Source organism: Gekko japonicus, unplaced genomic scaffold (genome assembly GCF_001447785.1).
Source record: "Gekko japonicus isolate JY-2015 unplaced genomic scaffold, Gekko_japonicus_V1.1 scaffold5998, whole genome shotgun sequence".
NCBI lineage: Eukaryota > Metazoa > Chordata > Lepidosauria > Squamata > Gekkonidae > Gekko > Gekko japonicus.
Window position 1 is genome coordinate 8,715 of NW_015165431.1, and position 12,568 is coordinate 21,282.

Sequence of the window (12,568 nt, forward strand, 5' to 3'; positions counted from 1 at the left end):
TCAAGGCTGACAGTGTGGGGGGGGGGGTGAGTATTAGTTACCAGGAAGGACTAATTAGAGTCAAAATGCATAACTAATTGGGCAATAGCTGAGATTGGGTTAAAGCAGTTGGTAAGAGCTGTGAATGGCAGCAGGTTAGCATACAAAAGAGTTAACAAACAGACGTGAGAACTAAGTGTGAGTCCACTAGCACCTCCAAGACCAACAAAGTTCAATTCTGGGTGTAAGGGAGAACTGAGTGATTTAGTGTCTCTAGCTTGTGTAGATGTACACTTCTTCAGAAACATAGAAACAGACTTCCACAATCATTACATGTCAGTCACAAATTGTTCCACGTTATCGCCTTGTTGCCAACAATGATTCCAAAACAAGTAACGATCATAAATTACATTCTTTCTTGGATTACAATGTCCTTTAAACTGTGTAAGAATTTCCTCTATATCCTCTGGGCCATCTTCCGAAAAGTTAAAGGTGTCATATAGAGCCACAGCCTCTTCACCAACACAGTTTAAAAAGATAGCAATTTGTCGTTTACTTGAAAAACGATCAGCTGCTGTAGCTGTTAAGTAAACACGGAATGCTCCTTCAAAACGTCGCGTCCCCACTCCAGGGGCAGCCTGATCTCCACCCTCGGCTCCCTCCCGGGGCCAGCAGAGGCGAGGCATGCAGTAGCTGGGCTGGCCACAAATGTGCGGTGAGTGGGCGCATTGACGCGCAGGAGCACAGCTGGGCGAGCTTGGGCAAGGCCAGTCAAGGCTCCCGCTTGCCTCCTTGCCTTGCCTGGCTGGGCTTAGCGGCTGCTGGCTGGCTGGCTGGGCGGCAAGCATCTCTCAGCCCAGCCTCACCGTCTCCGCCGCTTCTTGCGCCGTTGCTGTGGATCGTGCTGCCCTCGTCCTCCCCACTAACAGGCAAACAGAGGGAAGGGGGGCCAAGGCCCGAGGAAGGGAGGCTGGGCCCCGTGGGCCCCGTGGTAGCTATGGGCCTGAGTAGAGTGTTTCTGTGGACCAAAAAAAGATGAACTAGATCCTCTGTCACCCATTGCATAAAAGGTTATTGCTCACAAAGGGCAAAACTAGACATTTGCTGGGAATTCTGTGGGACAAAACCCACAGCATGGCCACAACTTTAGCCCAGTGTGGGAAATGGCAGCTCTCTAAGTCCTTTTGGGTTGGGGGAAATGGCACAGAGGAAGGCTTCAACACCTCTTGCGGTGGACCGTCTGCATTGTGCCCTGGAGTGCCTGAAAATTAATATTTTAAAAAATCACATGGTGTTCCAAACATGGCACAGTGTGTCCAGTGTGACATACCCCCCCCCTCAAGTCACTAAGCCTAGAGAGTTTGCAAAGTTCTGTACTGCTACAAATGCTGCAGAATATGTGGGGCAGGAAATAGAGGGGCAGGGAGGAAAAACCCTGCATAATAGTAGGGGGGGGAAGAATGACTATTTCTGGAAGTGACTATTTATCTGTTTATTATTTATTTTATTGTATGGCAGAGTTACACACAGGAACCACATCATAATATAAAATACGTATTGGTGTAGAGGGTGTAGAGGGTCAGTTTGGTGTCATGGTTAAGTGCGGGGACTGTAATCTGGGAGAACCGGGTTTGATTCCCCACTCCTCCACTTGCACCTGGCTGGATGACCTTGGGCAAGCCGTAGTTCTGATAAGAGCCACCGGCTGTGTGCTTGTTACTGCAGCCTTGTAACTCAGGTAGCCAGTCCTGGGTTGGCAAATACCTGAAGATTTTGGGGGTGGGGGGAGCCATGGGGAGGGCAGGGTTTGGGGAGAGGGGGGACCCCAAGAGGGTACAATGTCATAGAGTCCACCTTCCAAAGCAGGCATTTTCTCCAAGGGAACTTCTCTCAGTCATCTGGAAATTAATTGTAATTGCAGGGATCTCCAGGTGCCACCTGGAAGTTGGCAAGCCAGCCCTGTAGCTAGGGATTTTGGTGTGTGTGTGTGTGTGTGTGTGTGTGTGTGTGAGGGGGCCACCGCCAGTTAATTAAATTGGAGGATCAGCTTCCCTCCCCCCAAGCAAGGGCAGCCCTTCCCTGTGCAGCGTCTGGCCCCCTTCCTCCCCGAGGAACCCCCGTGCCCTTTCCCGCGTCCCCACTCCAGGGGCAGCCTGATCTCCACCCTCGGCTCCCTCCCGGGGCCAGAAGAGGCGAGGCACGCAGTAGCCGGGCTGGCCACAAAGGCGCGGTGAGTGGGCGCATTGACACGCAGGAGCACAGCCGGGCGAGCTTGGGCAGGGCCAGTCAAGGCTCCCGCTTGCCTCCTTGCCTTGCCTGGCTGGGCTTAGCGACTGCTGGCTGGCTGGGCGGCAAGCATCTCTCAGTCTAGCCTCACCGTCTCCGTCGCTTCTTGTGCCGTTGCTGTGGATCGTGCTGCCCTTGTCCTCCTTGCCAACAGTCAAACAGTGGGAAGGGGGGCCAAGGCCCGAGGAAGGGAGGCTGGGCCCCGTGGGCCCCGTGGTAGCTATGGGCCTGATATCTAAATTTTCAGTCCGCTCAGTTGCAGCTTGGGGGAATACAAAGAGCTCCATCACGTCTCCCTGGAAAGTGGTGATGCCATCATATCAGCTTTGAGGCTCCGAGCCCACTGAAGCGGCATTATCCCGAGTCATATCTCTGGTCCATTCGGCTCGGGAATGGCTAACCTGAGTGAAGTGAGGATCGGCGAAAAGGATCAAACAGGTAGGAAGCTAATCCGAGCCAAGATAGCTGCCACACTTACTTCTCCTGCGGCATAAATCTGGATTAAGACCCTCCTTTGGGGGAAACCACTTCTCGCCCCATGGGCTTTGTTTCAGCGTAGTCGATTCTGTCCCACGCAAGGCTGCGTTCTTCTGGGTCCCAGCCGTAGTTGATCAAGGAGGTTTGCCAGCTCGAGGTTGTGAAATTCCCGGAGATTTGGGGGTGGTGTGTACCTTCTGATTCCCCCCCCCCTACGGAGAGACCCAGTTTGGTTTAATGGTTAAGAGTGCGGACTCTAATCTGGGGGAACCGGGTCCACTCCTCCACATGCAGCTGCTGGTGTGACCTTGGGTCAGTCACAGTTCTCTCAGAGCAGTTCTCTCAGAGCTCTCTCAGCCCCACCTACCTCACAGGGTTTCTGTTGTGGGAAGGGGAAGGAGAGTGTAAGCATCTCTGAGACCCTGTGTGAAGGGTGGGGATATAAATCCAATCTCCTCCTCCTCCTCTTCCAGTTTGGTGTAGAGGTTAAGTGTGCGGACTCTAATCTGGGAGAACCGGGTTTGATTCCCCACTCCTCCACTTGCACCTGCTGATGTGACCTTGGGTCAGTCACAAGCTCTGGCACAGCTGTTCCTGAAAGAGCAGTTTCTGTCAAGAGCTCTCTCAGCCCCACCTACCTCACAGGGTGTCTGTTGTGGGGAGGGGAAGGGAAAGGAGTTTGTAAGCCGCTCTGAGACACCTTTGGGTAGTGAAGTGCGGGGTATAAATTTTACATATAGACTCGTTAATGTAAAATTGGATAAAGCTTCCAACTGTGAACAATTGGGGGGGAAATCATATTAACACTCTTCAATACATACTTACTGGTTCAAAGTTTCTCAAATTGTTCCACCACACAGTTAATTTAATTTGAAGTTAATTCAGAACACATTCTACTACACTACTATGTGGCTTCCTTGCTGTGACGGACTGTGCTTTTGAAGACACTTAGAAGTGCCGTAAAGGTAAAGGTTTCCCTTGCTCGAAAGCCAGTCGAATCCGACTCTAGGGTTGCGGTGCTCATCTCCGTTTCCAAGCCGAAGAGCCAGCGCTGTCTGAAGACATTTCCGTGGTCATGTGGCCGGCATGACTAAACACCAAGACGCACGGAACGCTGTTCCCTTCCCACCAACGTGGCTTCCTTGCTGTGACGGACTGCGCTTTTGAAGACGCTTAGAGGTGCCGTAAAGGTAAAGGTTCCCTTGCTCGAAAGCCAGTCGAATCCGACTCTAGGGTTGCGGTGCTCATCTCCGTTTCCAAGCCGAAGAGCCAGCGCTGTCCGAAGCAGTTTCCGCGGTCATGTGGCCGGCATGACTAAACACCAAAGCGCACGGAATGCTGTTCCCTTCCCACTTGCAATTTCTTGCTTTAAAACTGCTAGGTTGGCAGGAGCTGGAACTAGAGACGGGAGCTCACTCCGTCATGCGGCACCCGGGTCTCGAACTGCTGACCTTCCACGGCCTGCAGTTCAGCGTCCTGGTGAGGGTTCTATAGGGGGCAGGGAGAGGGGAGTCAACCTGTCCACAGCTGATCTCAGTGGCCCTTTGGCCTGCGCCTGGCGGCGCATTGGTTGCTCTTGGGCTCTTCAAGAGAGCCTTGAGTGACAGGCTGCTGTAAGCAATCTGCTTGGTTAGCATCAGCTGAGAAGAAAGAGTCTTGAGCTGTCTGTCACACTTCCCTTTGTAGAAGGTCCGTGGAGCTTTGCACATCAAAACTGAGAATTGTGCAAAACCTCCTTGAATTAAAAAAACAAAACAAAACAGAAGGCACTCCGTGTTTACGAGGGAATTAGGTCACTTAAGGTTAGTTTTGAGATTCTTTTTTTTTGCCTCCAGCTCCCGTTTATGTTTTTGTCGGTGTGTTTTTGTTTTATGTTTTTTATTGATTGTGTCAGCTGCCTTGAGTTCCATTAGCAAGTTAGGTAATAAATATTTTAAATCTGTATGTTCGCTGCCTTGGGGACCTGGATCAGGTGGAAAGGTGGTATAAAATGATTTTAATAAATAAAACAAATATGTTGTCGACAATGTTCCCTATAAGCTCTGGAGTCTTGTGAGCAAAAATTCTGCTTTGTGAGCTACTGGCATCAAAGTTGTGAGCGAGCGATTTGGCTACTGCATAAATTAGTTTGCTCTGGAGCCATCCCTTCCTGAGCTAAGACAAAAATGTGTGAGCCGGAGGCTAAAAAACTGTGAGCTAGCTCACACTAACTCAGCTTAGAGGGAACACTGGTTGTCGAAGGCTTTCACGGCCGGAGTTCATTAGCTGTTGCAGATTTTCCAGGCTGCATGGCCGTGGTCTTGGCCTTGTAGGACCTGACGTTTCGCCAGCAGCTGTGACTGGCATCCTCAGAGGTATAACACAGAAAGACGGAGGGTTCTCTGTGTCAAGGTGAGAAGAAAAAAAATGGTAGGCAGGTAATTGATATCTACTCAAGAAGGTGGGGTAGGGCTGAGTCATTATCTTGTAGGAGTTCCTCAGGCTGTGAACTTGCTAATGGAGGAGCTTTCCTGAGGAGGTTCTTTTGTATATGGATTGTTTCCTGAGGAGGCTTCCTGTTTCCTGAGGAGGGTGTAATCTTATCTGTAGTGCTATTGTCAGATGTAGAACTTTTTGTGTTTTTCAGGACTGGAAACCATGCCCTATTTATTTTCACAGCTACTGGCGAAATGTCAGGTCCTACAGTGCCAGGACCACGGCCACACAACAGCTAAATAAAACAAAGTTTGAGTACAGAGGCACCTTTACGTTTCAACAAAGTTTAATTCTGGGTATAAGCTTTCACGTGCATGCAAGGTATCTGAAGACGTGTGCATGCACACAAAAGCTTATACCCAGAATGAAACTTCGTTGGTCTTAAAGTAGCCGCCGGATTCAAATGTTGTTCTGCTGTTTCAGACCAACACAGCTACCCACTTAAATAAATAAATAAATAATAAAAATAATATACTTTATTGTCATTGTACATAGGACAACGAAATTAAAGATGCAATCATTTCGGTGATCTACAACAATATCCGTATACACTCACACACCATTCACTACTGTCCCATAACTCCCTTAAGGTTCACATAACAACTCAAAACCACCAATGTCACCCAAATTCCAGTTTCATACAGCATTTAAGGCCATAATAGCTCTCGAGTAAAAACTATTTTTTAATCTATTTGTCCTTGCTTTAATTGCCCTATATCTTCTGCCCGAAGGCAGCAGTTCAAACAGGGAATGATCAGGATGTGACAAGTCCTGCAAAATGTTCTTTGCTTTTTTCAAACATCGAGAACCTCTCTTTCTTGGGTCCTTTCCGCACTAGAATCCTGGTTCAACCCTGTCCCTGAACGTACATTCTACACTACACGTGAGTTCACCCCTGTAATTATCTCGGGGTATTTTTACATTCTACACGACACTCGAGTTCACCCCTGTAATTATCTCGGGTTGTTTTTTTCCTTCCATATCACGTTGAGGTCACCCTGGTTTTGCCCCACACTTGTCCCGGGATAAACGGATGCTGTTATAACCAGGGGTAAATGCAAGGTATTGTGTCACAAGCTGAACTCTGATAAAACCAGGGATGAGATCCAAGTGCAGGAAGGACCTTAGGGAGGAGAGGCTGTGCGGGCATATCGGGCCGATAACGCTTTTGACGTTCACTCTTGGCTTTGACATTCCCCCCCTCCCACCCCAGCATTGCAGTCTCCTGACGCCGAGGACAGCAAGATGATGGCTCCGGCTCAGCCCACCCACCAAACCTACGCCTTCCAGACGGAGATCAAAAGGTAAGGTGCCAAGATCTGTCTGCATGAGAAACATTTGCGCAAGAGTTAGGAGATCGGTGCACTTCGGTTCAGAATAATGATAGGACCGCTCGGGCTTAGTCCAGCTGTGCCCAGTTGTTCGGCAACACAGTTCTGATCTGGGATCCGGGCCAGGAAGCAGGGGTCATTTCCTGCAGGAGCGCACAGGAGCAGAGATCCGGCAGTAAAGAGCCCAGGGGGCGGGCACATGCCACAAGCCCCCACCCCCTGCTCCCAGCAGCCCTCAGTCAGAGCAAGAAGCAGCCAGGTAAGCTGCAGAGACCCCCTCCCCGCCCCGCCCCCGGTCCAAGACAGTCCAGTGGGACCTTTAAGACCAAGTTTTATTCAGGTACAAGCTCTCCCTCCTCTGTGAGGACAGATCTGCATGTCCCCCCCCATAGCTAGCAATCCAAAAAAGTCCAATGGAGCCTGAGTGGTGGGTGTTGCCTTCTGACACACTCCCGGTGATGCCAGGGGGCGTGGCCTATGCAAATAAGTTATGCTAATGAGTTGTGCTAATGAGCTCCTGCACCTCTTTTTCTACTAAATGACCCCTGCCAGGAAGTGTGATGCTCAGCAATGTTCAAAGACTCATTCTGCATGTGTATTCCTCTTCATAACTTAATGGGCAGGGCGAGCGTTCACCTTTAGATCTCTCTAAAGAGAGGTTTTTTCCATCTCTGGTTCTGCCTTTCTCGCAGAAGAGGTGGGTAATGCAGCACATCTAAATAAGTAAATTTGGGGCAGGTGTTATCCACAATTCTGGAAAATATCCCCCCCCCCGGATATTTTATGGCACATTTATGGAATTGTTTATCACTGCCAGAGTGGGTAGTAAACCATCTCTGCATTTCTCCCCCCTTGGTGTAATGCTTTTATGATCCCTTTTATGAATCCTTCAGAAATGAGAGGAGGGCTGTGCACAGTCCCTGGATTTATAGTGTTGCGTGTATAGGTGGGAGGGAGGGAGGTGTAGCCTGATCTTGCCAGATCTCGGAAGCTAAGCAGGGTCTGTATTTGGCAGGGAGACCGCAAAGCAAGGCTCTGCAGAGGAAAGCAATGGCCAGCCACCTCTGCTTCTCCCTTACCTTGAGAGCCCTTTGCTGGGCCTCCCATAAGTCTTGGATGGGAGACCACCAAGGAAGGCTCTGCAGAGGAAGGCAAAAAGGCAACCCTCCCCTGCTTCTCCCTTGCCTTGAAAGCCCCTTGCTGGGGTCACCATAAGTCTTGGATGGGAGACCACCAAGGAAGGCTCTGCAGAGGAAGGCAAAAAGGCAACCCTCCCCTGCTTCTCCCTTGCCTTGAAAGCCCCTTGCTGGGGTCACCATAAGTCTTGGATGGGAGACCACCAAGGAAGGCTCTGCAGAGGAAGGCAAAAAGGCAACCCTCCCCTGCTTCTCCCTTGCCTTGAAAGCCCCTTGCTGGGGTCACCATAAGTCTTGGATGGGAGACCACCAAGGAAGGCTCTGCAGAGGAAGGCAAAAAGGCAACCCTCCCCTGCTTCTCCCTTGCCTTGAAAGCCCCTTGCTGGGGTCACCATAAGTCTTGGATGGGAGACCACCAAGGAAGGCTCTGCAGAGGAAGGCAAAAAGGCAACCCTCCCCTGCTTCTCCCTTGCCTTGAAAGCCCCTTGCTGGGGTCACCATAAGTCTTGGATGGGAGACCACCAAGGAAGGCTCTGCAGAGGAAGGCAAAAAGGCAACCCTCCCCTGCTTCTCCCTTGCCTTGAAAGCCCCTTGCTGGGGTCACCATAAGTCTTGGATGGGAGACCACCAAGGAAGGCTCTGCAGAGGAAGGCAAAAAGGCAACCCTCCCCTGCTTCTCCCTTGCCTTGAAAGCCCCTTGCTGGGGTCACCATAAGTCTTGGATGGGAGACCACCAAGGAAGGCTCTGCAGAGGAAGGCAAAAAGGCAACCCTCCCCTGCTTCTCCCTTGCCTTGAAAGCCCCTTGCTGGGGTCACCATAAGTCTTGGATGGGAGACCACCAAGGAAGACTCTGCAGAGGAAGGCAATGGCCAACCACCTCTGCTTCTCCCTTGCCTTGGGAGCCCCTCACTGTGGTAGCTGTTCTCGCCATCAATTAGTTGTGACCTGATGACCCTTACGTACACACTTATAATCTGGAATGTAGAGGGGCGGGGACAATGGAAGGAGGTGGGGAGCAGTGTTCCCTCTAAGCCGTGTTGGTGTGAGCCAGTCCACCATTTTCTAGCCTCTGGCTCACCCATTTTTGTCTTTGCTCAGGAAGGGAGGGCTCCAGAGCCAACTAATTTACACAGCAGCCCAATAGCTCGCTCACAACTTCAACTCCAGTCGCTCACAATGGTCACAAAGTAGAATTTTTGCTCACAAGAACCCACAGCTTGGAGGGAGCATTGGTGGGGAGGGAAGGAGACCAGCATTCAGATGACTGTTGCTATTTTTAAAAGGTGGGGGATAAAGCGACGCGTGCCTTCACACTGGCCTTTTGAGGCGTTTTTCGTTCCCCGCATGACCAAAGCTGCGAATGGTCTTTGTCAACTTCACGCCTGCTGTCAACAGTACAAAACGCATGACTGACAGAGAAGCATGCAAGGCGCAGGGCAGACAGGGGAAGCGCCCAGCCCCACAGGCCACGATTCAGAAGAGAAATAAGACGACTCAAAATCGTGGGGTTTCCTCTTCAAAAGGGGGAGGCTTGAGCAGCTTTTAGGGTTGTGTTGTGTAATGGGTTCGATGCATCGAATGATCAGGACTGATACTCAGCACATGTTTACTAATACACAACATAACCCACAAATACTGGTCGGCCGGCCAACTATATACAGTCCCCTTGATCCATCCACAGGTCCTATTGGAGGGTTTAAACTTCCTGCCAAGTTCCTATTGGTGACCACAGGAGGTATCAGGATCCTAGTCCCTATTGTCTCTAAGAACCAAGCTCAGGTATTAGTCGCTGGTGCCTGGTGGCGGTCAGCAGACATAACAGGTTGATAACTCTGAGCTGGGAAATTCCATCGATATGAGGGAGGAGCCTGGAGAGGGCGGGACTTGGGGAGGGGAGGGACCAGGGGTCATTTCCTGCGGGAGCGCACAGGAGCGGAGCTCCGGCAGTAAGGAGCCCAGGGGGCGGGCACATGCAACAAGCCCCACCCCCTGCTCCCAGCAGCCCTCAGTCGGGCCACGAGGAGCAAGAAGCAGCCAGGTAAAGTGGCACCTTTAAGACCACGTTTTATTCAGGTACAAGCTCTCCCTCCTCTGTGAGGGCAGATCTGCGTGTTTCCCCCCCCCCCATAGCTACCAATCCAAAACAGCCCAGTGGAGCCTGAGTGGTGGGTGTTGCCTTCTGACACACTTCCGGTGATGTCAGGGGGTGTGGCACATGCAAATAAATGATGCTAATAAATTATGCTTATGAGCTCCTGCACCTCTTTTTCTACGAAATGACCGCTGGGAGGGACCTCGGTGGCCACAACGCCATAGAGCCCACCCTCCAAAGCAGCCATTTTCTCCAGGGGGAACTAGTCGGGAGATCAGTCGTAAACCTAAGAGATCTTCAGGCACCACCTGGAGGGTGGCAACCAGTTCGGTGTCATGGTTAAGTGCGCGGACTCTAATCTGGGAGAACCGAGTTTGATTCCCCCACTCCTCCACTTGCACCTGGCTGGATGACCTTGGGAAGCCGTAGCTCTGATAAGAGCTGTTCTTGAAAAAAGAGCAGTTTCTGTCAGAGCTCTCTCAGCAAATAAGTATAAAGACAACAGTCGTGAGAGTCTGACCCACAAATCAAGCCGTCACCCAGACTTGCAAAGAAAAAGCTTCCTATGTATTATAATCTAAAGCATTACAACAGCATTAATAAATGATAAGGAAATCCTTGTGCATAGGTACATAATCGTCTCTGGATTATATAACAACGTTCCAATAATGGATCTTCGTCAGGAGATATTCTGTAGTGTACAAAAATACAATTCTTTAGAGTATATACTATGTAAACAATAGAAAATAGTATAAAATCTTGGTACAGTCTTACAGAGTCGTACAAAAGCTCTCTGTATTCATGAAGTGCTTGACAACAAGTCATAAGGAATCTGTAATATAATAATGTTCCTCTTGTTATGAAAAAAAATAAGGTATTTTAAGTTGTTATATAATCCGGAGACGACGTTGATGATGCACCTATGCACAAGGATTTCCTTATGGTTTATTAATGACGTTGTAGTGCTTCAGATTATAATACATAGGAAGGTTTTTCTTTGCAAGTCTTGGTGGCTGCTTGATTTGTGGGTCAGACTCTCACGACTGTTGTCTTTATACTTGTTTTCTGATTGGACCGTGTTCAATACTCCCTCTAAGCTGTGGAGTCTCGTGAACAAAAATTCTACTTTGTGAGCTGCTGGCATTAAAGTTTTGAGTGAGCGATTTGGCTCCTGCATAAATTAGCTTGCTCTGGAGCCACCCTTCCCGAGCCGAGAAAAAAAATCTGTGAGCTGGAGGCTAAAAAACTGAACCAGGTCACACTAACTCAGCTTAGAGAGAACACTGGTCGTGTTTGTCCATATTTATCTTAGAGTTCTCTCAGCCCCACCTACCTCACAGGGTGTCCATTGTGGGGAGGGGAAGGGAAAGGAGATTGTAAGCTGCTCTGAGACTCCTTCCGGTAGTGAAGGGCGAGGCATAAATCCAATCTCTTCTTCTTCTTCCTCCTCCTCCTCTCCATCTCATCAAAGAAGAAGAAGAAGAAGAGATTGGATGTATACTCTGCCCTTCACTTGGAGTCTCAGAGCGGCTTACAAACTCCTTTCCCTTCCCCTCCCCACAACAGACACCCTGTGAGGTGGGTGGGGCTGAGAGAGCTCTGACACAAACTGCTCTTTTTCAAGGACAGCTGTGCCAGAGCTTGTGACTGACCCAAAGTCACATCAGCAGGTGCAAGTGGAGGAGTGGGGAATCAAACCCGGTTCTCCCAGATTAGAGACCGCACACTTAACCACTACACCAAACTGGAGTGCGGGGAGTTCAGTTGCCTTCATAACAGCCTTCTAAATCTGACGTTTTTTCCCACCACAAGAGGGCAGCAACGAACTCATCATCCCTTCCCCCGAATCTTCAGCTGAGCATTTCAGCGATCGGCTCTTCCACCGACCTTAGAGGATGCTTTCAACACCCACTAAATAACGCACTTTCCATCCACTTTCGGTGCACTTTGCAACTGGATATTACCAGGTGAAACGGCAAAACCCACTTGCAAACGGTCACCTAAGTGGATCGAAACGACTTCCACACCGTCGTTTTCGTCACTCGTGTGTCCCTATTGCTTCAGGGTCCCACCTCCCCCCAATGTGTTTTGCTCTCTCTAGTAGTCCCAGAGGGAGCAAAATTCATGTGGAAAAGGGGTAGGCTTGCCATGTCCCCCCGGGCTGGATTCCCCACTCCTCCACATGCAGCTGCTGGTGTGACCTTGGGTCAGTCACAAGTTTTCTCTGAGCTGGTCCCTCAAGAGCAGTCCTCGAAAGAGCTCTCTCAGCCCCACCTACCTCACAGGGTGTCTGTTGTGGGGAGGGGAAGGGAAAGGAGATCGCTCGGAGACTCCCTAGTGAAAGGTGGGGTATAAATCCAATCTCCTCCTTCTCCTAGAAAATCCATGGAGGGGAGGGCCCTTCCTCCCCCCATGGCACCATTCCAACCCTGTTTGGGCTCTCCTCTTTTTTTTTAATGAAACTGTTCCTGCGGTGAACATAAGAACATAAGACAAGCCCATGGTGGATCAGGCCAAAGGCCCATCCAGTCCAACACTCTGTGTCACACAGTGGCCAGAAATACCAGGGGCCATCAGGAGGTCCACCAGTGGGGCCAGGACATTAGAAGCCCTCCCACTGTTGCCCCCCCCCAAGCACCAAGATGACAGAGCATCACTTGCCCCAGAGTCCCTATCTATACCTTGTGGCTAATAGCCACTGATGGACCTCTGCTCCATAATCCTATCTAATTCCTTTTTGAAGCCGTCCATGCTTGTAGCCGCCGCCACCTCCTGTGGCAGTGAATTCCAT

At 50.3% G+C, this 12,568-nt stretch overlaps 2 protein-coding genes across 2 annotated transcripts in view; both read left to right on the plus strand.

Moving 5' to 3' along the window:
• The window catches only part of LOC107109979 (obscurin-like), a gene marked incomplete at its 5' end in the record, with an annotated part of 8,370 nt that extends 6,234 nt beyond the window's left edge, over positions 1–2,136 (plus strand). Inside the window, one exon of the mRNA XM_015410688.1 lies at positions 2,126–2,136. Within this exon, the coding sequence (XP_015266174.1) occupies positions 2,126–2,136 (11 nt within the window). The remainder of the gene's footprint in view (positions 1–2,125) is intronic.
• Positions 2,137–2,657: 521 nt separating this feature from the next.
• The window catches only part of LOC107109980 (obscurin-like), a gene marked incomplete at its 3' end in the record, with an annotated part of 15,244 nt that continues 5,333 nt past the window's right edge, over positions 2,658–12,568 (plus strand). The window contains exons 1-2 of the mRNA XM_015410689.1: positions 2,658–2,703; positions 6,431–6,521. Coding sequence (XP_015266175.1) covers positions 2,658–2,703; positions 6,431–6,521 — 137 coding nt within the window. The remainder of the gene's footprint in view (positions 2,704–6,430; positions 6,522–12,568) is intronic.